This window comes from Hemitrygon akajei, chromosome 13 (assembly GCF_048418815.1).
Source record: "Hemitrygon akajei chromosome 13, sHemAka1.3, whole genome shotgun sequence".
NCBI lineage: Eukaryota > Metazoa > Chordata > Chondrichthyes > Myliobatiformes > Dasyatidae > Hemitrygon > Hemitrygon akajei.
In genome coordinates this window covers 5,226,471-5,252,866 of record NC_133136.1, presented here as the reverse complement: position 1 = coordinate 5,252,866, position 26,396 = coordinate 5,226,471, and the positions used below count along the sequence as shown (strand labels likewise).

General features: G+C 43.2%; 1 protein-coding gene across 4 annotated transcripts in view; it reads left to right on the top strand.

Moving 5' to 3' along the window:
* The window catches only part of dym (dymeclin), a 375,569-nt gene that overhangs the window by 11,320 nt on the left and 337,853 nt on the right, over positions 1 to 26,396 (top strand). For 2 of the 4 annotated variants that reach the window (XM_073064068.1, XM_073064065.1), the window contains exon 2: positions 2,792 to 2,982. In XM_073064068.1, coding sequence (XP_072920169.1) covers positions 2,843 to 2,982 — 140 coding nt within the window. In that variant the 5' untranslated portion in view covers positions 2,792 to 2,842. Of the gene's footprint in view, positions 1 to 2,791; positions 2,983 to 8,992; positions 9,057 to 26,396 lie in introns of those variants that run through there. The other 2 variants (XM_073064064.1, XM_073064067.1) reach the window with 2 other exon arrangements.

Genomic DNA, 26,396 nt, shown 5'->3' with positions numbered 1-26,396 from the left:
CAGCCTCCCCTCATCGCTGGATCCTCTGCAGTAGTGGTCACCAACCTTTTTAAGTCCAAGATCCCCTACCTCGGCCTCAGTAAAAGGCAAGATTGACCCCACATCAATTAGTCACACACATGCGCACCAGGGCAGAAAAGACCGGAAGTAGAAATAATATATAAACACCAGAGGTACCCACCCTTTTTTTTGCACCTTTTTTTTTCCAAGTTCAAAAGTGCCAAGTTCAAAGTACATTTATTATCAAAGTATGTATACTATATAGAACCATGAGCATCTTCTTCTTATGGGCAGCCACAAATTAAAATAAAAACAATAGAACCCGTTCAAAATAAAGATACCCAGTGTGCAAAAAAAGAGCAAATTAGGCAAACAAAAAGTAAACAAATAACACTCGGAACTAAAGTTCATGAGCGTTAGTTCACAGCCTTGAAACCGGTTCATCACTGCAGCCGATTCAGGAGCCAGCTAGTTGCAGGCCACAGCTTCAGTTCAGCACAGACATGAGTAAATCTTGCAGAGCAGTCTGTCCCTCACCTCTAGCCTTGACATCTTGACCTTTTCACTCTGGCCAGGCATTTAAATCGGCTAAACATTGGCTTGTTTCAATTAAAGGTGTTTCCCGTCACAGTGTCTATCTGGTTTGGCTAAATTTGTTATATCTATTGACATGAAAAAGTCAAAAGTTGAGCTTCCATTCCTAAGAATTTGAAAAAAGTAACTGCAGCACCTGCAGCCACAAAGCTTTGTATATCTGTCTCGGTTTGGAGTTCAGTGTATCATCCAGATATGCATCAACTCCCATCTTTAAGCTCTGCATCCCTTCCTTTAAAGTGTACAATCTAGCATTGAGCTGTGTTAAACTTCACTTGCCAGTTTGACAATCTTTTGTCTTTTATGAATGTACTATTATGCCCGTTACAGTCTTCAGTATTAAATGATAAGCAACCCTTCCCTTACCCTATCCCCATCCCAACTGTAACTCTCACAGCAGAAATGGAGATCTTCATGTAACTCTCGCTTCGCCTAGTGGCTTAATATAGGGAGTGATAACCCTGGCCCGGCCAAACTTAAGAAATCTCATTTGAGTGGGTGCTGCGTGATGGGTCCCCTGTTACAAATCAGTACCCTGAAATAACAAACAGTAAACAATATGTGATTAAATGATTAAGCTTTCTAACTCTTACATTGACTATATGGTTAGTAGAGAAACGAAATAAAAGAAACAAAAAGGGCCCAATCTTATTAAACAGTCTGTGTGCAAAGTTGGAGCTCACCCATAGGCCGATCGTTCACCATCGACCTCTTACAATTGTCGCTGCCCTTCAGACCCTCTTCTCTTCTCTTCTCTCTCTCACACACACTCACACACTCACTCTCTCTCTCTCACACGCACACTCACACACACACACCCCTCCCCCCGCCACAAAATCAACTGCTTCCAGATTCACAAGACAGGGCAACAAAATCCTGATCGGCTAACATGCATACCACAGTCCTGTTATCTCCAGCCATAACCCAAACATTGCTGCTACAGAGAAACTGTTACTTCAGCTGTGAACATTACAGAGAAGCTATTTCATTAACTTTAGCAGTGAAACATTACAGAGAAGCCATTACAGCGTGTTACATTCACATAATATCTGTCCTCGTACATTATTCTGAACATCTTTCTTTTGCTTTGAAGATGTCGGGCAACCTGTGACTTGTACACTTCAGACCCAGTCTTCCTCTTGACTGCACTTGATTGTATATATTGAATAAATTGAGTATTTTAAAATTTATTACACATAGTTTATGACACATTTATGTTTCTGCTTGATTATTTCAGGCTGTCATTCTGTTATAAACTCAGTTTAATATAATAATGGGAAATGTAAGTCATTTGCTTTCAAAATGAATGTACTTCACATCTTGTCCTCTTTTCACACAAAGTATTCTAAATGGTATTTTTCAAAATGGCTCACAGCTGATGCCAAGATAAATGGTTAGGTGTTTGATATAGTATTTTGACCAGCTTTTCATAGCATGTTAGCAAGGATGCCAAGGCACTGGAGAGGGTACAGATGAGATTTACTAGAATAGCATGAAAGTACAACATGAACATTGATTATCTTTCAGTAGTTTCACCCAGCTCCTCCTTTTATCCTTTTCCTTTCCCCATTCTGGCTCCCCTCTTACACCTTTTCTTCTCCTCACCTGCCCTGCATCTTCCCCTGGTGCCCGTCTTCCTTCCCTTTCACTGGTCCACTCTCTTCTTCTGTTACATTGCTTCCTCTCCAGCCCTTTACCTCTTCCATAATTCACCTCTCCCTTAACTTGGTGGATGAATTCTGGTTTCATCCACCTTCCCCTCAAATGGTCTCACCTATCACATGTCAGCTTGTCCTCCTTCCTCTCCCCCCACCTTCTAATTCTAGCTTGTTCCTCTTTCTTTTCTTGTCTTCATGAAGGGTTCTGGCACAAAACATCAACTGTTTTAACCTTAGTCTAATCACACGACAATTTACAATGACCAATTAATCCTCCTAACCAGTATGTCTTTGGAATGTGGAAGGAGACCCAGAGCACCTGGAGGAAATCCACAGGGTCATGGGGAGGAGCATGCAAATCTTTACAGAGGACATTGGAATTGAACTCTGAACTCCAGTGCCTGAGTTGTAATAGTGTTGCGCTAACTGCTACACTACTGTGGCGTTTCAAATTACCTTAGGGCTTTTTTAAGGCTTACAAGGATAAAGGAAGTAAATGGATTGTCATTGTAACCAATCTATGATGTTTTTGCATTTAGGTTGTAATTAGAACTATGTCTGAATAACCTGGGCATCACGTACAACTGGAGATGGGTGCAAACAGCAGCAATATTGCCGAGCTTGCAAGTAATGATTACCTCAAGCGTCTTGCTGGTACGGAATCCATCTCTGAGAATGATCCATTCTGGAATCAACTTCTGTCATTTTCCTTCACTACACCAACTAATGGGTAAGAAAATTAGATTAATACGTGGACATTATTCAATACAGAGAACATTTACAAGGATCTTGCTGGAACTTTTGGACCTGAGTTATAGAGAAAGATTGAATAGGTTGACTTTATTCCCTGGAGCATAGGAGAATAAGGGGAGATTTTATAGAGGTATATAAAATTAAGAGGGGTAAATGCAAGCAGGCTTTTTCTTCTGAGGTTGGATGAGACTAGAACTAGAGGTCATGGGTTAAGGATGAAAGGTGAAATGCTTAAGGGGAACCTGAGGGGGAACTTCTTCACTCAGAGGGTGATGAGAGTGTGGACAAGCTGCCAGCAGAGGTGATGGATGTGGGTTCAATTTGCAACATTTAAGAGAAATTTGGGTAGGTATATGGAGGGGAGGGATATGGAGGACTATTATTCAGGTGTGGGTCAATGGGATTAGGCAGAGTAACCTTTTGGCATGGACTAGATGGACCAAAGGGCCTGATTCTGTACTTTATGATTCTGATATACATTAACTGGAAGGGATATTGTGATTAAGTTAAACATTCACACCCACATTAATGCTTTCACATTCTTCAATGCTGCTGTATCTACAACTCTAGTAATTCTGCAGTAATGTGACTCATCTGGAGTAAGAATGCTTGTTGCTTTTTGTTGAGCTGTTTTTTGATCATGGATGTAGTTACAGGTCTTGTGCTTACTTTATTCTAGTTCAGAAACAGCACCGGCACTGGTTTGCATGAAAGAAAAATAAATAATTACAGAAAAATACAGAGATCCAGTATGATTACAGATGGAATGGGGCCATTACATCCACATCCCCAATAGCAGTAATTAAAAACTGTTCCCATTCCCTGTCTCTAGGTGGGTATCTAGTTGTCCAATCACAAACAAGAGGAAATCCAAGCCACACACACAACATGCTGGCAGAACACAGAAGGCCTGGGAGCATCTATGGAAAAGAATACAATCGACGTTTGGGCCGAGTCTCTTCATGAGATTAATTAGTGGGAGCAAATTAAAGGAAGGCAGGGGCAAACGCATTGTCTGAGTGGACATAGTCTGAATGATGATCTTAAGGCTTTAGCTCTTCGAGGCTTCAGTGAAGAGAGGCTTCACTCAGAGAAAGCAAAGCTCAATTTTTTTCCCTTCTCTTTCTATCTGCTCAGCTAGGACAGCAGAGATGACAGGCAGGATAATGCAAAGCTCCCCTTGCGAGATGTGGGAATGTAAAGAGACCATTGGTATCCCTAACCACGGCAATTGTGAGAAGTGCATCCTACTGCAGCTTCTAACAAACTGTGTTAAGGAGTTGAAGCTGAAACTGGATGAACTCCATATCATTCAGGAGGCTGAGGGGGCGATAGATAGGACATATAGAGAGGTAGTTACACCCAAGGTGCAAGACACAGGAAACTGGGTGACAGTCAGGAAGGGGAAAGCAGTTAAGGAACCAATGCAGAGTACTTCTATGGCCACCCCCTCAACATCAGGTAAATCACTTTGGATGCCGTTGGAGGGGGAAAATGACCTAACAGGAAAGTCACAGTGGTTGGGTATATGACACTGTCTATTTCTGTGATTCAGATTGGAAGGGGGAAGAAGAGGCACATTGTGGTGACAGGGATTCATTAGTTAGGGAAGCAGAGGAGGTTCTTTAGGTGAGAACAAGATTACTGGATGGTATGTTGTTTCCCGGGTGCCAGGGACCGAGATATCTCAGATTGAGTCCTCAGCATTCTTCATTGGGATGGTGAACAGCCAGAAGTCATGATCCATGTAGGTTCCAATGACATGGGTAGGACAAGTGGCGAGGTCCTGCATAGGGAGTTCAGGGAGTTAGGTTCTAAGTTAAAGGGCAGGAGCTCCAGGGTTGTGATCTCACGATTGCTACTTGTGCCATGTGCTAGGCTAGCTAGAACTAGGAAGATTATACAGTTTAACACATGGCTCAGGAGTTGATGTAAGATTTTTGGAACATTGGTCTCTCTTCCAGGGAAGGTGGGACCTCTACAGAAGGGATGTTTTGCACCTGAACTGGAGGGGGACTAATATCCTAGCAAAAAGGTTTGTTAATGCGGCATGGTGGGATTTAAACTAGAGTTGCAGGGGATGGGAACCAGAGTGCCAGAACAATTAGTAGAGAGGCTGTGGAGGCAGATGCTGGGAAGACCTCAGACAAAGTTAGAAATCAAAATAAAAAAAAGAATACAGGACTGAAGGTGATGTATCTGAATGTGCACAGTATACAGAATAAGGTAGGTGAATTTGCAGCACAATTGCAGACTGGCAGGTATGATATTGTAGGCATCATGGAATCTTGGCTTAATGTCCAAGGATACACAAAGTATTGCAAGGACAGGCAGAATGGTAGAAGGGGTGGTGTTGCTGTTTTAAAAAAAATTGAAATCAAATCATTAGCAAGAGGTGACATAGGGTTGGAAAGTGTTGAATCATTGTGAGTAGAGCTAAGGAACTGCAAGGCTAAAAAGATCCTGATGGGAGTTGTATACAGAATCTCTTAACAGTAGAGTAAGGATGTGGTCTACAAATTGCAACGGGAGATGGAAATGCATGACAAAAGGACAATGTCACAATAGTCATGGAGGACTTCAATATGCAGCTAGATTGGGAAAATCAAGTTGGTGCTGGATTACAGGAGGGGGAATTTCTAGCGTGCCTACAAGATAGCTTTTTAGAGCAGTTTATGTTGAGCCTATTAGGGGATCACAAACGAGAAAATCTACAAATGCTGGGAATCCAAGTGCACACACACAAAATGCTGGAGGAACTCAGCAGGCCAGGCAGCATCCATGGAAAAAAAGTACAGTCGACGTTTCAGGCTGAAACCCTTGGCAGAACTTGAAGGGTTTCGGTCTGAAATGTGGACTATATATTTTTTTCCATAGATGCTGCCTGACTTGCTGAGTTCCTCCAGCATTTTCTGTGTGCCACTAGGGGATCAGCTATTCTGGATTGGTAGTTGCGCAGTGATCCAGAAATGATTAGAGACCTTAAGGTAAAATAACCTTAGGGGGCAAGTGATCATGATATGATGAAATTCACCCTGAAATTTGAGAAGGAGAAGCTGAAGTCAGATGATTCAGTATTACAGTGGAGTAAAAGGAATTACAGGGGCATGAGAGAGAAGTTGGCCAATGTTGATTGGAAAAGAGCACTGGCAGGGACAATAGCAGAGCAGCAATGGCTGGCATTTCTGAAAGCAATTTGGAAGGCTCAGGATATATACATCCCAAAGAGGAAGGAGTATTCTAAAGGAAAGATGACACAACCAGGGCTAACAAGAGAAGTCAAAGCCAACATAATTAGATTGTAAAAGCATTCAGCCTCCAACCTTCTGTTCACATAAATGAGGATTACAACCGGGGATTTGATCAATTTAACTGATAATTTTCATTTGTGCATCGCATGCTCCTTTTTTCACAGTCAAGCCCAAAAAATGGAAAAAGCATGAAAAGAAACAAAAAATTCAATAACTGAAATGTCAGCAACTCAAAAGTATTCATTCTCACTATTTTGTTGAACCACCTCTCACAGCTATTACAGACATTAGTCTTTTTGGATAAGTCTGTAATAACTTTGGACATTGTGATGGAGCAAGATTTGCCCATTCCTCCTTGCAAAATTGTTCAAGCTGTGCTAGGTTAATTGGGGAGCGGAGGTGTACGGCATTCTTGAGGTCTTGCCAGCAACATTGGTCCAGAATAAGATCAGGACTCTGAGTGGGCCACTCAAGGAATTCAATTTTCTTAATTTGAAGGCATTCCATGGTTTCTCTGACCATGTCTTTTGGGTTGTTGTCCTGTTAAAGGAGGAACTTCCTCCCCAGTTTAAGCTTTCTGGCAGAGGCTAGCAGGTTTTTATAAAGGATTTCTCTGTATTTAGCAACGTTCATCTCCTGATAAGTCCTGACCAGATTTTCAGTCCTCTGCAACCTCCACCGTGCTTTACAGAGGGAATGGGCTTATCTGGCTGATGTGCAGTATTAAATTTACACAACATGTACCATTTAGTGTTGAGTTCAATATGTTCCACTTTAGTCTTATCCGACCACAAAACCTTCTTCCACATCTTTGCAGTGTCTGACTTCTTCCTTGCCATTCTTTTATAAATATCCTTTTCATGCAAGGCCTTGAACTTCATCTCCAGTGGCAGTCATTGACTTCTACTACTCACTCAGAGTTACTGTTGGTCAAGTGCTATTCTTCAATGACTTAAGTTTAGAGGGGCAGCCTGACCTAAGTAGTGTGGCTGTGTTTTCATATTTTTTCAATTGTTTTCACGATGGCTTCTCTGTTATCATTTGTCTTGGATGGTCTATTGTCTTAATTTTGGTTTGTTCTGTTGAAAATCTCATGCAGAGAGAGGGGGTATTTATTCTTATGAATTCATTGCAAACCGGTGATCCTCCAATTTTCTACATCACAAAATTAGGTGAATTGGCCAGGTAATGTTGCACCTGAAGAAAGGTAGTGTAGTCGTCACAAATGTGATGAATACTTTTTCAGCCTCGTGATTTTGGTTTTTAGTTTTTAGTGTCAACAAATACATTCAAAAACTTCCACACTTGTACCGTGGAGAGCATTCTGACAGGCTGCATCACTGTCTGGTATGGAGGGGCTACTGCACAGGACCGAAAGAAGCTGCAGAAGGTTGTAAATTTAGTCGGCTCCATCTTGGGTACTAGCCTACAAAGTACCCAGGACATCTTCAGGGAGTGGTGTCTCAGAAAGGCAGCGTCCATTATTAAGGACCTCCAGCACCCAGGGCATGCTCTTTTCTCACTGTTACCATCAGGTAGGAGGTACAGAAGACAGCTTCTTTCCCTCTGCCATCCAATTCCTGAATGGACATTGAAGCTTTGGACACTACCACACTTTTTTTAATATATAGAATTTCTGTTTTTGAACATTTTTAAAATCTATTCAATTTATGTAATTGATTTACTTGTTTATTATTATGTTTTAAAAAGTTATTATTTTGTCTCCCTCTGCTAGATTATGTATTGCATTGAACTGCTGCTGCTAAGTTAACAAATTTCATGTCACAGGCTGGTGATAATAAACCTGATTCTGAATTGTTGACAGGTTTTGGAATTTTCCATTTGATTTGACACGTTGTAATATTTTGTAGATTAACCCAAAAATCCTGCTTAAATATATATTTTAAATTGAGAAAACCGGACAGTATAATATGAAAATAGTTGTATGGGCTGAATACTTTTTCCAAGACACTGTAATTTTGAAGCCTCATTTGTTAACAAAGAACAGTACAGCACAGTGTGAGGATCAGGTTTAATATCACTGGCATATGTCGTGGAATATGCTGTTCTGTGGCAGCAGTACATTGCAATAAATAATTTAAAAACAAATTATAATAAGAACTAATATAGTGCAAAAAGAGAGGGGGAAGAAAAAAGAAAAAATATACTGAGGTAGTTCATAGCTTCAGTGTCCATTCAGGAATCTGAAGGCAGAGGGGAAGAAACTGTTCCTGAAATGAGTGTGTGTCTTCAGGCTCCTTGATGGTAACAATGAGAAGAGGGTATGTACTGTTTTTTTTTAATGACAGATAAGCCCTTGTTGTGCCATCCTTTATAAACCCAGTCCTTGATCAATCTAACCCTTCCCTCCTACATAGTCCATAAACCTCCATTTTCCTTACATCCATTTGTCTATCTAAGAGTCTTTTAAAATATTTTAAATATTCTTATTGCATCTGCCACTTCTATAATCCCCAACAATGCATTCTGTATAAAAAAAAACGTATCTCCCTGCTAAACTTCACTCACTCACCGTAAATGGATCTGGTCTGGTATTGGCCATTGCACCCTAGGAAAAACAATGCTTTAGCAAGGATGTCTAGCCATTGGTGAGGGTGCAAAGAAGATTTATTGGAATAGCATCAATGATGAGGGTTTTCAATTATGCTTTGCTATCTATGCCCCTCATAATCTTGTGCGCTTTCAACCAATCACCTCTCATCCTCTTCACTTCAGAGAGAAAAGCTATTGTTCAACCAACCTTTCCTCGAGACATGCTTTTAATCCAGGCAGCATCCTGGTAAGTCTCTGCACTTTCTCTAAAGCTTTCACATCTTTCCTATAATGAGGTGACTAGAACTGAACACAGTACTCCAAGTGTGGTCTAACCAGTAAGACAACATTAATTCTTGGCTTTTGTACTCGCTTCCCTGCCTAATGAAGGCTAACACATCATAAGCTGCCTTAACCATCCTTTCAATTTGTGCAGTAACTTTGATGGATCTATGTACATGGATCCCATGATTGCTTTGTTCTTCCACATTTTTAAGGATCCTGCTAATAACCTTGTACTCTGCTTTCAAATTTGACCTTCTAAACTATATCACTTCACAGTTTTCTAGGCTGAACTCCATCTGCTACTTCTGTCAATGTCCTGTTGAAACCTATCTTCCACTGCCCTGAAGAAAGTAAACCTAACCTCTCTAGAATTTTCACATGCCTAGAATTACTATTGGAAATCTTCTCCATGCTTTCTCCCAAGTTCTTGCATCTTCCGTAAAGTGTGGAGCCAGAAACAGGGCACAAAGACTCCAGTTGAATCAGAATCAGTTTTATTAGCATTGGCATATGTTGTGAAATTTGCTGTTTTGTGACAGCAGTGCATTACAATACATAATAATAAAAACCAATGTTATAATTATGCATATAGTACTGTGCAAAAGTCTTGGGGATATATATAGTATCTTGGGTGCCTTAGACTTTTGCACAGTACTGTATATGTTAACATGGCACAAAGAGCTAGTTTGTAAATCTGGCAGGAACAAAGGATATTGGGAATAGTGAAAGTCGGGCACCGCTGAATGGGTGTTGTTAGGTGGCAGAGAAGGAGTGCCAGGAACAGGGGGTGGCACGGGTGCAATCACACCCAGCCCTAAGACACCAGGCAAGGTTATTTGATTTCAAACAATTGATTTATTGATCAATACAGAATGTCTCTCTGGTGCTTCCCACTCCATCCCCTTTAAAAACATAGAAAACCTACAGCACAATACAGGCCTTTTGGCCCACAAAGCTGTGCCGAACATGTCCTTGCCTTAGAAATTACCTAGGGTTACTCACAGCCCTCTATTTTTCTAAGCTCCATGTACCTATCTAGGGGTCTCTTAAAAGACCCTATCGTATCTGCCTCCACCACCATCGCCAGCAGCCCATTCCACGCACTCACCACTCTCTGAGTAAAAAACTTACCCCTGACATCTCCTCTGTACCTATTTCCAAGCACCTTAAAACTGTGCCCTCTTGTGCTAGCCATCACAGCCTTGGGAAAAAGCCTCTGACTATCCACACGATCAATGCCACTCATCATCTTGTACCCCTCTATCAGGTCACCTCACGTTCTCTGTCGCTCCAAGGAGAAAAGGCCGAGTTCACTTGACCTATTCTCATAAGGTATGCTCCCCAATCCAGGCAACATCCTTGTAAATCTCTTCTGCACCCTTTCTATAGTTTCCATGTCTTTTCTGCGGTGAGATGACCAGAACTGAGTACAGTACTCCAAGTGGGGTCTGACCAAGGTCCTATATAGCTGCAACATTACCTCTCGGCTCCTAAACTCAGTCCCACGATTGATGAAGGCCAATGCACCGTATGCCTTCTTAACCATAGAGTCAACCTGCGTAGCAGCTTTGAGTGTCCTATGGACACGGACCCCAAGATCCCTCTGATCCTCCACACTGCCAAGAGTCTTACCATTAATACTATATTCTGCCATCATATTTGACTTACCAAAATGAACCACTTCACACTTTCCTGGGTTGAACTCTGTCTGTCACTTCTCAGCCCGGTTTTGCATTCTGTCAATGTCCTGCTGTAATCTCTGACAGCTCTCCACACTATCCACAACACCTCCAACCTTTGTGTCATCAGCAAATTTACTAACCCATCCCTCCACTTCCTCATCTAGGTCATTTATAAAAATCACGAAGAGTAGGGGTCCCAGAACAGATCCCTGAGGCACACCACTGGTCACCAACCTCCATGCAGAATGTGACCTGTCTACAACCACTCTTTGCCTTTTGTGGGCAAGCCAGTTCTGGATCCATAAAGCAATGTCCCCTTGGATCCCATGCCTCCATACTTTCTCAATAAGACTTGCATTATCAAATGCCTTGCTGAAATCCATATACACTACCTATACTGCTCTACCTTCATCAATGTGTTTAGTCACATCCTCAAAAAATTCAATCAGGCTCGTAAAGCATGCCTGTCTTTGACAAAGCCATGCTGACTATTCCTAATCATATTATGCCTCTCCAAATGTTCATAAATCCTGCCTCTCAGGATCTTGATAAGTTGATCTCAGGATCAACTTATCAATCACTGAAGTACAAACATAAGACACACTGGTCCATAATTTCCTGGGCTAAAGTTCTTAGAATTTTACTTGAAGGAGAATGGGAAATGCTTCAACCTCTCAATTCAATATCCTGTCCAAGTTCAGTTCTGTGATGGCAGGCATTTGGAAAGTCTTTCTCCCATTCCCTACAGCATAGCAATATTTTAAGGGAACAACATCCATAACCTTCGGAACTTTTCCTGTCCCCATTGATGATGCAAAGATCATTACCAGAGGCTCACCAATTTCCTCCCTCGCCTCCAACAGTAGCCTGGGGTACATCTCGTCAGGTCCCAGTGACTTATCCAACTTGATACTTTCCAAAAGCTCCAGCACATCCTCTTTTTCTTAATGTCTGTAAGTCATCCCTACAATCGCCAAGATCCTTTCTCTCAATGAATATTGAAACAAAATATTCATTCAGTACCTCTGCCATCTCCTTTGGTTCCATACACATTTTTCCACTGTCACACTTGATTGGTCCAATTCTCTCACATACATAAGACCATGAGATATAGAGCAGAAGTAGGCCATTTAGCCCATCGAGTCTGCTCTGCTGTTCATGGGCTGATCCAATTCTTCCAGTCATACCCACTCCCTACATCTTATCCTCTTGCTCTTCACATACTTCGTAGAATGCCTTGGGGTTTTCTTTTGGAAGAGGACAGCGAGGCTGAGAAGAAGTGCGGCGGCGGCCATTTTCAAATTGCTTCTCAGATCGGAGTTCTGAGAGGCGGGACTGCGCAGGCGCGTGAAGGAGGCCTGGGAAGGAGGGAAGATATAAAAAGGAGAGAAGGAGTGAGGCAGTTCTCTTTTGGAAGAGGACAGCGAGGCTGAGAAGAAGTGCGGCGGCGGCCATTTTCAAATTGCTTCTCAGATCGGAGTTCTGAGAGGCGGGACTGCGCAGGCGCGTGAAGGAGGCCTGGGAAGGAGGGAAGATATAAAAAGAACGCAGCCTTAAGCAGCGGGCAGCTTCGTTTGCGGGCAGCGGAGTGAGTCGGGAGCAGAGTGTAGGGCTTGGGCTCAGAGGGCTTAGGCGGAAGAGGGCACAGTAGGCTTATCTTTTAGTTCTTGTTATTTTCAGTTATTCGGGAGGTATGAGTGTGAGGGCAGCTTGTTGTTCTCGGTGTCGGATGTGGGAGATCCTGGAGTCTCCGAGCCTCCCGGACGTCCACATCTGCGCCAGGTGCGCCGAACTGCAGCTCCTGAGGGACCGAATTAGGGAACTGGAGCTGCAGCTCGATGACCTTCGCCTGGTCAGGGAGAGTGAGGAGGTGATAGAGAGGAGTTACAGGCAGGTGGTCACTCCGGGGCCACGGGAGGCAGATAGGTGGGTCACGATCAGGAAGGGGAAGGGGCAGGTACTAGAGAGTACCCCAGTGGCTGTACCCCTTGACAATAAGTACTCATGTTTGAGTACTGTTGGGGGGGACAGCCTACCTGGAGGAAGTGACAGTGGCCGGGCCTCCGGCACAGAGGACGGCCCTGTAGCTCAGAAGGGTAGGGATAGAAGAAAGAGGACCATAGTAATAGGGGACTCGATAGTCAGGGGTTCAGACAGGCGGTTCTGTGGAGGTGATCGGGAGTCCCGGATGGTTGTTTGCCTCCCTGGTGCCAGGGTCCGGGACGTTTCTGATCGCGTCCAAGATATCCTGAAGTGGGAGGGTGAGGAGCCAGAGGTCGTGGTACATGTAGGTACCAATGACATAGGTAGGAAAGGGGAAGAGGTCCTGAAACGAGAGTATAGGGAGTTAGGAAGGCAGTTAAGAAGAAGGACCGCAAAGGTAGTAATCTCGGGATTACTGCCTGTACCACGCGACAGTGAGAGTAGGAATGGAATTAGGTGGAGGATGAATGCGTGGTTGAGGGATTGGAGCAGGGGGCAGGGATTCAAGTTTCTGGATCATTGGGACCTCTTCTGGGGCAGGCGTGACCTGTTCAAGAAGGACGGGTTACACTTGAATCCTGGGGGGACCAATATCCTAGCGGGGAGGTTTGCTAGGGCTACGGGGCAGACTTTAAACTAGTAAGATGGGGGGGCGGAAATCAATTTGAGGAAACTATGGGAGAGGAGGTTAGTTCACCAGTAGAGCAAGTAAGTAGACCGTGTGTGAGGGAGGACAGGCAGGTGATGGAGGAGGGATGCGCTCAGCCCGAAGTTGTAGGGGAGAAGAAAGAAAAGGATAATAAATTTGAATGCATTGCTAGGGATGAAAAGAGAGGAGGAGGTGGAGAGTATCTTAAATGTATCTATTTTAATGCTAGGAGCATTGTAAGAAAGGTGGATGAGCTTAAAGTGTGGATTGATACATGGAATTATGATGTTGTAGCTATTAGTGAAACATGGTTGCAGGAAGGGTGTGATTGGCAACTAAATATTCCTGGATTTAGTTGCTTCAGGTGTGATAGAGTAGGAGGGGCCAGAGGAGGAGGTGTTGCATTGCTTGTCCGAGAAAATCTTATGGCGGTGCTTTGGAAGGATAGATTACAGAGCTCCTCTAGGGAGGCTATTTGGGTGGAATTGAGGAATGGGAAAGGTGTAGTAACACTGATAGGAGTGTATTATAGGCCACCTAATGGGGAGCGTGAGTTGGAAGAGCAAATGTGTAAGGAGATAGCAGATATTTGTAGTAAACACAAGGTGGTGATTGTGGGAGATTTTAATTTTCCACACATAGATTGGGAAGCTCATTCTGTAAAAGGGCTGGATGGTTTAGAGTTTGTGAAATGTGTGCAGGATAGCTTTTTGCAACAATACATAGAAGTACCGACTAGAGATGGGGCAGTGTTGGATCTCCTGTTAGGGAATGCGATAGGTCAGCTGACAGATGTATGTGTTGGGGAGCACTTCGGGTCCAGTGATCACAATAGCATTAGCTTCAATATAATTATGGAGAAGGACAGGACTGGACCTAGAGTTGAGATTTTTGATTGGAGAAAGGCTAACTTTGAGGAGATGCGCAGGGATTTAGAGAGAGTGGAATGGGTCAAGTTGTTTTATGGGAAGGATGTAATAGAGAAATGGAGGTCATTTAAGGGTGAAATTATGAGGGTACAGAATCTTTATGTTCCTGTTCGGTTGAAAGGAAAGATTAAAGGTTTGAAAGCGCCATGGTTTTCAAGGGATATTAGAAACTTGGTTCGAAAAAAGAGGGATGTCTACAATAGATATAGGCAGCATGGAGTAAAGGAATTGCTCGAGGAATATAAAGAATGTAAAAGGAAACTTAAGAAAGAGATTAGAAAAGCTAAAAGAAGTTACGAGTTTGGTTTGGCAAATAAGGTGGAAGTAAATCCGAAAGGCTTCTACAGTTATATTAAAAGCAAGAGGATAGTGAGGGATAAAATTGGTCCCTTAGAGAATCAGGGTGGTCAGCTATGTGTGGAGCCGAGGGAGATGGGAGAGATTTTGAACGATTTCTTCTCTTCGGTATTCACTAAGGAGAAGGATATCGAATGGTGTAAGGTGTGGGAAACAAGTAAGGAAGTTATGGAACCTATGACAATTAAAGAGGTGGAAGTACTGGCGCTTTTAAGAAATTTAAAAGTGGATAAATCTCCGGGTCCTGACCGGATATTCCCCAGGACCTTGAGGGAAGTTTGTGTAGAGATAGCAGGAGCTCTGACGGAGATCTTTCAGATGTCATTAGAAACAGGGATTGTGCCGGAGGATTGGCGTATTGCTCATGTGGTTCCATTGTTTAAAAAGGGTTCTAGAAGTAAGCCTGGCAATTATAGACCTGTCAGTTTGACATCAGTGGTGGGTAAATTAATGGAAAGTATTCTTAGAGATAGTATTTATAATTATCTGGATAGACAGGATCTGATTAGGAGTAGCCAGCATGGATTTGTGCGTGGAAGGTCATGTTTGACAAACCTTATTGAATTTTTTGAAGTAGTTACGAGGAATGTTGACGAGGGTAAGGCAGTGGATGTAGTCTATATGGACTTCAGCAAGGCCTTTGACAAAGTTCCACATGGAAGGTTAGTTAAGAAGGTTCAGTCGTTAGGTATTAGTGCTGGAGTAATAAAATGGATTCAACAGTGGCTAGATGGGAGATGCCAGAGAGTAGTGGTGGATAATTGTTTATCGGGATGGAGGCCGGTGACTAGCGGGGTGCCTCAGGGATCTGTTTTGGGCCCAATGTTGTTTGTAATATACATAAATGATCTGGATGATGGGGTGGTAAATTGGATTAGTAAGTATGCTGATGATACTAAGGTAGGAGGTGTTGTGGATAATGAGGTGGGTTTTCAAAGCTTGCAGGGAGATTTATGCCGGTTAGAAGAATGGGCTGAACGTTGGCAGATGGAGTTTAATGCTGAGAAGTGTGAGGTTCTACATTTTGGCAGGAATAATCCAAATAGAACATACAGGGTAAATGGTAGGGCATTGAGGAATGCAGTGGAACAGAGAGATCTAGGAATAACAGTGCATAGTTCCCTGAAGGTGGAGTCTCATGTAGATAAGGTGGTGAAGAAGGCTTTTGGAACGCTGGCCTTTATAAATCAGAGCATTGAGTACAGAAGTTGGGATGTAATGTTAAAATTGTACAAGGCATTGGTAAGGCCAAATTTGGAATATTGTGTACAGTTCTGGTCACCGAATTATAGGAAAGATATCAATAAATTAGAGAGAGTGCAGAGACGATTTACTAGGATGTTACCAGGGTTTCAGCACTTAAGTTACAGAGAAAGGTTGAACAAGTTAGGTCTCTATTCATTGGAGCGTAGAAGGTTGAGGGGGGATTTGATCGAGGTATTTAAAATGTTGAGAGGGATAGATAGAGTTGACGTGAATAGGCTGTTTCCATTGAGAGTAGGGGAGATTCAAACGAGAGGACATGATTTGAGAGTTAGGGGGCAAAAGTTTAAGGGAAACACGAGGGGGTATTTCTTTACTCAGAGAGTGATAGCTGTGTGGAATGAGCTTCCTGTAGAAGTAGTAGAGGCCAGATCAGTTGTGTCATTTAAGGTAAAATTGGATAGGTATATGGATAGGAAAGGAGTGGAGGGTTATGGGCTGAGTGCGGGTAGGTGGGACTAGGTGAGATTAAGAGTTCGGCACGGACTAGGAGGGCCGGAATGGCCTGTTTCCGTGCTGTGATTGTTATATGGTTATATGGTTAATCCTGTCTGTTAAGGCCTTCTCATGGCCCCTTCTGGCTCTCCTAATTTCATTCTTAAGCTCCTTCCTGCTAGCCTTATAATATTCTAGATCTCTATCATTACATAGTTTTTTGAACCTTTCATAAGCTCTTCTTCTTGACTAGATTAACAACAGCCTTTCTACACCACGGTTCCTGTACCCTACCATCCTTTCCCTATCTCATTGGAATGTACTCATTGTGCAGATCTCTACACAAATATCCCCTAAACGTTTGACACATTTCTGCTGTACATTTCCCTGAGAACATTTGTTCTCAAATTTATGTTTCCAAGTTCCTGCCTGATAGCCTCATATTTCCCCTTACTCCAATTACCGTAGATTCCGGATTTTAAGCCGCTACTTTTTTCCCACATTTTGAACAGCTTTGAACTCTGCGGCCTTTAATACAGAGCGGCTAATACATGGTTTTTTTTCATGCCGCCAAAAACATTTTGCCTCGTAACAGTAGACCAATAAAATTGATGAGTAGTTCACAGAGGTCCAATGAAATTGTACGATAAATCAAGCGCACTTTCACAATTAAATTATTGTAAATCAGTCATTTGTACTCACCCTCATCAACATGGAAAACACTCGAAGAAAAGCATTGTGCTGCCTTTATGGCAGTTATTTAGTTTATAATATTTTCGCTTAGTAATTCATTTTCAAGTTAAAGTTAGAAGAGTTTTAACTATATTTGTTTTCTGTACTACATCGCGGGATGCTATGACGTCACACCCGGTTTCGCCGCGTCTTGTGGGATACCGGTTTGCGATAAACGGGACGGCGGGGGGGAGCGGCGGAGCGAAAACGCTGCTTTTAAGTTAAAGGCGATCAATAACTTTTCCTGGTAGGCTGCAGTATATATATTTTTTACCAGTCGTTAGGAGATATTGGAATGTTGTTCAGTAAAGAAGTATACGCAACGTATATTTAAAAGTAGCCGCGTTACAGGCACGGTTCGAAAAAAAGCATTTGCAATATGTATTTGTTTTTGTTACCATATGGATTTAATTAAAAGTTAAAAAATCCTCACGTGTAATATCTTTCTGTGTAAATATCTCATATTACAACGTGGGACACCTGCGGCCGAAAATCCGGTGCGGCCTAAAATCCGGTGCGGACTTTACAAGTAAAAAATTGATTTTATTTCTAAAATTAGAGCCAGCGGCTTTTAATCAGGTGCGCTCTGTAGTCCGGAATCTACGGTAAATGCTTTCCTAACTTGTCTGTTCCTATCCCTCTCCAATGCTATGGTAAAGGAGATAGAATTGTGATCACTATCTCCAAAATCCTCTCCCACTCAGAGATCTGATACCTGACCAGGTTCATTTCCCAATACCAGATCAAGTACAGCCTCTTCTCTTTTAGACTTATCTATATACTGTGTAAAGAAACCTTTCTGAACACACCTAACAAACTCAACCCCATCTAAACCCCTTCGCTCTTTTGGGAGATGCCAATCGATATTTGGGAAATTAAAATCTTCTACCACAACAACACTGTTATTATTACACCTTTCCAGCATCTTGTCTCCCTATCTGCTCCTCGATGTCCCTGTTACTATTAGGTGGTCTATTTAAAAAAAAAACACCCAGTAGAGTTATTGACCCCTTCCTGTTCCTAACTTACACCCACAGAAACTCTGTAGACAATCCCTCCATGACTTCCTCCTTTTCTGCAGCCGTGACACTATCTCTGATCAACAGTGCCACGCCTCCACCTCTTTTGCCTCCCTCCCTGTCCTTTTTGAAACACCTAAAGCCTGGCACTTGAAGTAACCATTCCTGCCTCTGAGCCATCCAAGTATCTGTAATGGCCACAGCGTCATAGCTCCAAGTGGTGATCCACGCTGTAAGCTCATCCGCTTTATTCATAATACTCCTTGCGTTAAAATCGACACATCTCAAACCATCGGTCTGAGTGAGTCCCTTCTCTATCACCTGCCTATCCTCCCTCTCACACTGCCTCCAAGCTTTCTCTATTTGTGAGCCAACCGCCTCTTCCTCCGTCTCTTCAGCTCGGTTCCCACCCCCCAGCAATTCTAGTTTAAACTCTCCCAATAGCCTTTGTAAATCTCCTCACCAGTATATTGGTCCCACTGGGATTCAAGTGCAACCCGTCCTTTTTGTACAGGTCATGCCTGTCCCAAAAGAGATCCCAATGATCCAGAAATCTGAATCCATGCTCTCTGCTCCAATCCTTCAGCTATGTATTTATCCTCCACCTCACTCACTGTACTCACTGTCACGTGGCACAGGCAGTAATCCTGAGATTACTACCTTTGAGCTCCTGCTTCTTAAATTCCTTCCTAACTCTCTGTAGTCTGTTTTCAGGACCTCTGCCCTTTTCCTACCTATGTCATTGGTACCAATATGTACCATGACCTTTGGCTGTTCTCCTTCCCATTTCAGGATATTGTGGACGCGGTCAGAAACATCCTGGACCCTGGCACCTGGGAGGCAAACTACCATCCGTGTTTCTTTCCTGCGTCCACAAAATTGCCTGTCTGACCTCCTAACTATAAGAGTCCCCTATTACTGCTGCCATCCTCTTCCTTTCTTGTACCCTTTTGAGCCACAGGTCCAGACTTTGTACCAGAGGCAAGGCCACTGTTGCTTCCCCCAGGTAGGCCGTCCCCCCAAAACAGTACTCAAACAGGAGTACTTACTGTTAAGGGGGACAGCCACATGGGGTGCTCTGTAGCATCTGACTCTTGCCCTTCCCTCTCCTGACTGTTGCCCACTTATCTGTCTCCCGAGGCCCCTGTGTGACTACCTACCTATAGCTCCTCTCTATCACCTCCTCACTCTCCCTGACCAAATGAAGGTCATCGAGCTGCATCTCCAGTTCCCTAACGTGGTCCCTAAGGAGCTGCAGCTCGACGCACCTGGTGCAGGTGTGGCCATCCGAGAGGTTTGGAGTCACCAGAACTTCCCACATCTGACACCAATCACAGAACACTGGCCTCACACACATACTTCCTGCCTGCATTCTACACTGATAACCTACCTGGCCTCGACCCGTTATCGCTGAAGCCCTGATGAGCCAAAACCTTCCTACTCTATGTCTCCCTCTACTCTGTCGCCTGCTCCTCTGCGCTTGCTGTATAAAGCTGTCTCCTTTTAAACTCTTCTCACTGTTCTACCTGGCTGACGTCCACGCGCTTGCGCATTCGTGCCCTGATCAAACTGCCAAAAAATAACCATCTCCTTTTAAACTCTTCTTGCTGTTCTTCCTGGCTGACGTCCACGCACTTGCGCAGTTGTGCCCGATCAAACTTCTGAAGAAATAATCTGTCTCCTTAGCCCTACCGCTATTCTCCTTTCCCTGCCACCTTCCCACAGTCAGTCCACAATAGAGACCCAAATCAGAATCATGTTTATCGTCACTCACATATATCGTAAAACTTGTTTTTTTTTGCAGCAGTACATTGCAATACACAAACTTATTACTGTTACGTATTCAGGCAACAATAAATATATGTGAGTTAGGCAAGGGTTTTAATAACAAATAACACGTTTATTTAACACTGAAAACAAACCCCCCAAAAGTAAACAAACACTAACGTAACTGGAAAACAGCTGCTGTGCGGCAGCTTATCAGTTCTTAAAGCGATGCAGCTCAAACAGTTCTTAAAGCGATGTTGCAAAAACAGTTCTTTAAAAGTGGTATGCCAAAAGTTCAAAATGCTCAGTCCATTTAAAAGGAGAGACTTTTTAAGGCGATTTAAATTCTCTTCCACGTCGTTTTCCTTCGATCCCCGGCGTCGAACTCTTCCCACGAAGAATTTTATGAAACGTAACGGCTTAAAGGCACTGACCTTTCCTTTATCACACTGTCCTCAATCTTCTGCTATCCCGCAGAGATTAACACGAGAACAGTCAACGAATTCCTTTTGAATAAGGATCAAATAAGGTCGAACCTGTTTCACCGTCGAAATTCGATTCTCCTCAATCTTTAACTCCCGAACTCTTATCTTCACTCTCCACTAGCAGTATTGTAAAGAAACTGCTGGCAATGACCTTTTAAACTTTAGGCATTAGATAAAACTTCATCTTTCAACTAAACTGCGTCATAACATTAAATCACGCAGTGGCATGAAGTCAACATGGCAAATTCAGCCACGAACTGCCCCACCCCACAGTGAGAGGTCCTCCTCTTATACCCTGTGAAAAAAAAAACCTGTCACATGACCTCTACTGGCGGGAAAATGACATCACTCCACCATCACAAGACCATTACCTCAAGTCCAGTATAGCTTCAACCCCAGTCACGTGACAAGGGTACCACTGTCACGTGTCACGAGTACGTAACATTACAGTACTGTGCAAAAGTCTTAGGCACCCTAAGAAAAATGAGTTAATGTACATGGGCTCATTGTCCATTCAGAAATCTGATGGTGGAGGGGAAGAAGCAGTTCCTGAAACATTGAGTGTGTGTCTTCAAGCTCCTGTACCACCTCCTTGATGGTTGCAATGAGAAGAGGGCATGTTCTGGGTGATGGGGGTCCTTTAATGATGGATGCTGCCTTTTTGAGGTATCGTCTTTTGAAGGTGACTTCGATGCTGGGGAGGCTAGTGACCATGATGGAGCTGGATGAGTTTGCAACTTCATGCAGCTTTTTCTGATTCTGTACAGTGGCCCCTCCATGCCAGATGGTGATGCAGCCAATTCAATGCTCTCCATGGTATATCTGTAGAAATTTTGTGGCTGTGTGATTGTTTCATTAAGGTTCATCATGACTTCCTTGCTTTTGTAATGTTGTCCGAAGTCCCATTTGTTCTTTTAATCAGTTTCTCAATCAGCTCTGGCATTTTTCTTAGATTTCCCTTAGATTTCTCTACCGCTGACTGCCTTTCAGAAATGCATGTTTCGTGCATAGAGAGCATACGAAACAGGCACAGGCACAGTAGGCTGTGGAGGAATTCTGGTAAATCTGGCGGGAGCAGGGATTAATGGATTTACGGCTAAATTTGCTGATGATACAAAGATAGGTAGAGGAGTGGATAGTGTTGAGGAAACAGAGAGCCTGTGGAGAGACTTAGATAGTTTAGGGGAATGGGCAAAGAAGTGGCAAATGAAATACAATGTTGGAAAGTGTATGGTCATGCACTTTGGTGAAAGACTATTATTTAGATGGGGAGAGAATTCAAAATACAGTGATATAAAGGGACTTGGGAATCCTTGTGCAAGATACCCTAAAGGTTAACCTCCAGGTTGAGTCAGTGGTGGAGAAGGTGAATGCAATGTTAAAATATAAAAGCATAGAAAACCTACAGCACAATACAGGCCCTTCGGCCCACAAAGTTGTGCCAAACACGTCCTGACCTTCAAAATTACTGGGCTTACCTATAGCCCTCTATTTTACTAAGCTCCATGTACATACCTGAAAGCCTCTTAAAAGACCCTATCATATCCGGCTCCACCACCATTGCTGGTAGCCCATTCCATGCACTCACCACTCTCTGAGTAAAAAACTTACCCCTGACATCTCCTCTGTACCTACTCCCCCGCACTTTAAACCTGTGTCCTCTTGTGGAAACCTTTTCAGCCCTGGGAAAAAGCCTCTGACTATCCACACGATCAATGCCTCTCAACATCTTATACACCTCTGTCAGGTCACCTCTCATCCTCTGTCACTCCAAGGAGGAAAGGCCGAGTTCACTCAACCCATTCTCATAAGACATGCTTCCCAATCCAGGCAACATCCTTGTAAATCTCCTCTGCACCCTTTCTATGGCTTCCACATCCTTCCTGTAGTGAGGTGACCAGAACTGAACACAGTACTCCAAGTGGGGTCTGATCAGGGTCCTATATAGCTGCAACATTACCTCCCAGCTCCTAAACTCAGTCCCATGATTGATGAAGGCCAATGCACCGTATGCCTTGTTAACCACTCTAGTCAACCTGCGTAACAGCTTTGAGTGTCCTATGGACCCAGACCCCAAGATCCCTCTGATCCTCCACACTGCCAAGAATCTTACCATTAATACTATATTCTGCCATCATATTTGACCTACCAAAATTAACCATTTCACACTTATCTGGGTTGAACTCCATCTGCCACTTCTCAGCCCAGTTTTGCATCCTATCAATGTCCTACTGTAACCTCTGACAGCCCTCCACACTATCCAGCCTTTGCATCATCAGCAAACTTGGTAACCCATCCCTCCACTTCTTCATTCAGGTCATTTGTAAAAATCACGAAGAGTAAGGGTCCCAGAACAGATCCCTGAGGCACTCCACTGGTGACCGACCTCCATGTAGAATATGACCTGTCTACGACCACTCTTTGCCTTCTGTGGGCAAGCCAGTTCTGGATCCACAAAGCAATGTCCCCTTGGATCCCATGCCTCCTTATTTTCTCAATAAGCCTTGCATGGGGTACCTTATCAAATGCCTTGCTGAAATCCATATACAACATCTACTGCTCTTCCTTCATCAATGTGTTTAGTCACATTGAATGTTGGCATTCATTTCTAGAGATACAGAATATAAGAGCAGGGATGTGATGTTGAGGCTCTATAAGGCACTCATGAGACCATACTTTGTTTGGACTATTGTGTGCAGTTTTGGACTCCTTATTTTAGAAAGGATATACTGACATTGGAGAGGGTTCAGAGAAGATTCACAAGAATTGATTCCAGGAATGAAAGGTTACCGTATGAGGAATATTTGGCAGCTCTTGGGCTGTATTCCCTGGAGTTCAGGAGAATGAGGGGGGGGATCTCATCAAAACATTCCGAATGTTAAAAGGTCTGAACAGATTATATATGGCAAAGTTATTTCCCATGGTAGGGGAGTCCAGGCACAACTTCAGGATTGAAGGATGTTCGTTTAGAACAGAGATGTGAAGAAATTATTTTAGTCAGAGGCTGGTAAATCTGTCGAACTTGTTGCCATGAGCAGCTGTGGAGGCCAAGTCATTGGGTGCATTTAAGGCAGAGATGGATAAGTTCTTGATTAGTCAAGGCATCAAAGGGTATGGGGAGAAGGCAAGAGAGTGGGGATGACTGGAAGAATTGGATCCACTCATGATTGAATGATGGAGTAGACTTAATGGACCAAATGTCCTTCTTCTGTGCCTGTATCCTATGGTCTTATGGCATTCTGCAGGTCAGGAAACAGTCAGCATTTTGGGCCATGACCCTCCATTGGGACTTGCAAGGAAGGGGGAAGATGCCAAAATATGGTGGGGAGAGGGGAAGGAGGACAAGCTAGAAGGTGATGGGTGAAGCCTGGTGAGTGGGAGAGGGAATGAAGTAAGAAGCTGGGAGGTGATAGGTGGAAAAGGTAAAAGGTTAGAGAAAAAGGAATCTGATAGGAAAGGAGAGTGGATCATGGGGGAAAGGGAGGGAGAAGGCGCACAGTGGGAGATGATAGGTAGGTAAGGAGATGACGTAAAGAGGCTAGAGTAGAGAATTGAAGGAATAGGCTAATTAGCCCCTCAACATGCTCTACTATACAGCAATAATATGGCAGGTCCAATCTTTACCTCAGCACACCTTTCCCACTCTCTCTTTGTACTGACAATACTCCAGTGTTTTAAATTTCAGGCGGTATCCTCTTTAATGTATTTAAACGTGAACTTTATATATCATAAGTATATCAAAACATACTGTGAAATGTGTCATTTACATCAATGACCAACACAGTCTGAGGATATGCTGAGTGCAGCTGGAAAAATTCTCTCCATGCTTCTGGCAGCAACATATCATGGCCACAACTTACTAACCTTATCCTGTACCTCTTTGGATTATGGGAGAAAACCAGAGCACCCAGAGGAAACCCATTCAGACACTGGGTGAATATACAAGCTCCTTACAGACAGTGGGGGGAATTGAACCCTGATCACTGGTGCTGTAAAGTGTTACATTAACTGCTATGTTACTATGTCACCATCAATGTATTTATTGACTTCCAAAAACCTACAAAAAGTAGAGGATATGGCCCAGACTATCACAGGTAAAGCCTTCCCCACCATTGAGCACATCTACATGGAGCGCTCTTGTAGGAAAACAGCATCCATCATCAGGGACACCCGCCATCCAGGTCATATTCACTTCTCGCAGATGCCATCAGGAAGGAGGTGCAGGAGCCTAAGGTCCCACATTACCAGGTTCAAGAACAGTTATTACCCCTCAACCATCAGGCTCCGATCCAAAGAGGATAACCTCACTCCACTCACTACCAACACTGAACTTTCCACCAGAAAGATGAAAACTGAATACATTTGCCCATCTTCCTTTTCTGGCTTCTGTGCCCTTCCTTTCCAGTCCTGATGAAGGGTTGCTTATTTCTCTTCATAGATGTTGCCTGACCTGCTGAGTTCCTCCAGCACTTTGTGTCTTGCTTAAAATTTCTTGTATCTGCAGATTCTCTTGTGTTGAGGTTTCATATCTGTTCTGATTGTGGACGTGTAGAGATTGTGACCATCTTCCAGAAACAAGATATATCTGATTATGGTAACCACAATGGATTTTCTTGATGTTTGTCACAGGGAACGATCTCACCAGGGTTTTCTTCACTTGCACTCTGATCGAGTCGGGTTCTGCCCTTGAATTACAGTGTAATAACCAGAAGAGGGCACTTGTGTTCTTCTTGCAGTTTACAAGCCAAATAGTAGTGACTTCTTTATTGATTACTTCTTACTAAAGCCTATCACCCCTACTGGGACATAGGCTGCTGACAGTACCTCACCAGCGTCTTCTGTCCTGGCCAGTCTTTCAGGTTGTCCTCAGGTGTAGCCCATCTTTGAAGAGCCTTCCTCTCCCAGCAATGAGATCTGTGGATCTCCTGTTGGCATTTCTATAAGTGCTGGGTTTTTATGAGATGGGGTTGCTAGCCTCATGCCCAACCCTCCTCCTTTTGCAGCAGGACTTGGGACCATCCATAGCAGAATTTTCTTGTGATTATACAGGTGTTATTTGCTACTTTAAGAAACTGATTATGCATTGCTATTTTATAAGCAAAGGGTGCTGCTATTCTGAATGAGTGGTGAAAAACGAGTGGACATGGAGAATGAGAAGCAAGAACCAAGGTTGCAGAAACAAAGGAAGCAAACACATGTTCTAAAGGATATCCACTGACAATGGATGACACTGGAAACAAGAAGGTCACCTTCAGACTTTATTCTAAACTGGGTTCATTTTCTGTATTTCCCTATCCCTCCTGCCCTCCCCCCCCCCCCCCCCCAGGAATGCTCCAATTCATTATTGGTTGAAAGGAATGTTGAAGATTGTTTATCCATTTACACACCTTTTCTGAAGTACATTGCAAATGCATTCATTCTGAGAGGACCAGAATATAAGAGCAAGGATTCTTATTCTGATTCTTTATAAGGCATTGGTCAGACCACACATAAAGTATTTTGTGAGCAGTTTTGGATCCCTTATCTAAGAAAGGATGTGCTGACATTGGAGAGCGTTCAAAGGAGGTTCACGGAAATGATTTCAGGTATGAAAGGGTTAACTTATGCGGAGCATTTGGTGGCTCTGGGCTTGTACTTACTGGAATTTAGAAGAATTGATGGGGTGGGGGGAAGGAATCTTATTGAAATTTATCAAATATTGAAAGGCCTAGATAAAGTGGATGTGGCATGAATGTTTCCAATAGTGGGGGAAGGCTAGGAACACAGGGCATAGCCTTAGAGTAGAGGGACATCCACTTAGAACAGAGATCAGGAGGGATTTCTTTAACCAGAGGTTGGTGAATCTGTGGAATTCATCATAACAGATGGCTGTATGGCCAAATCATTGAGTATATTTAAAGCAGGGGTTGATAGGTTTTTGTTTAATCAGGGTATCAAAGGTTACGGAGAGAAAGCAGGAGAATGGGGCTGAGAAGGATAATAAATCGGCAATGATGAAATG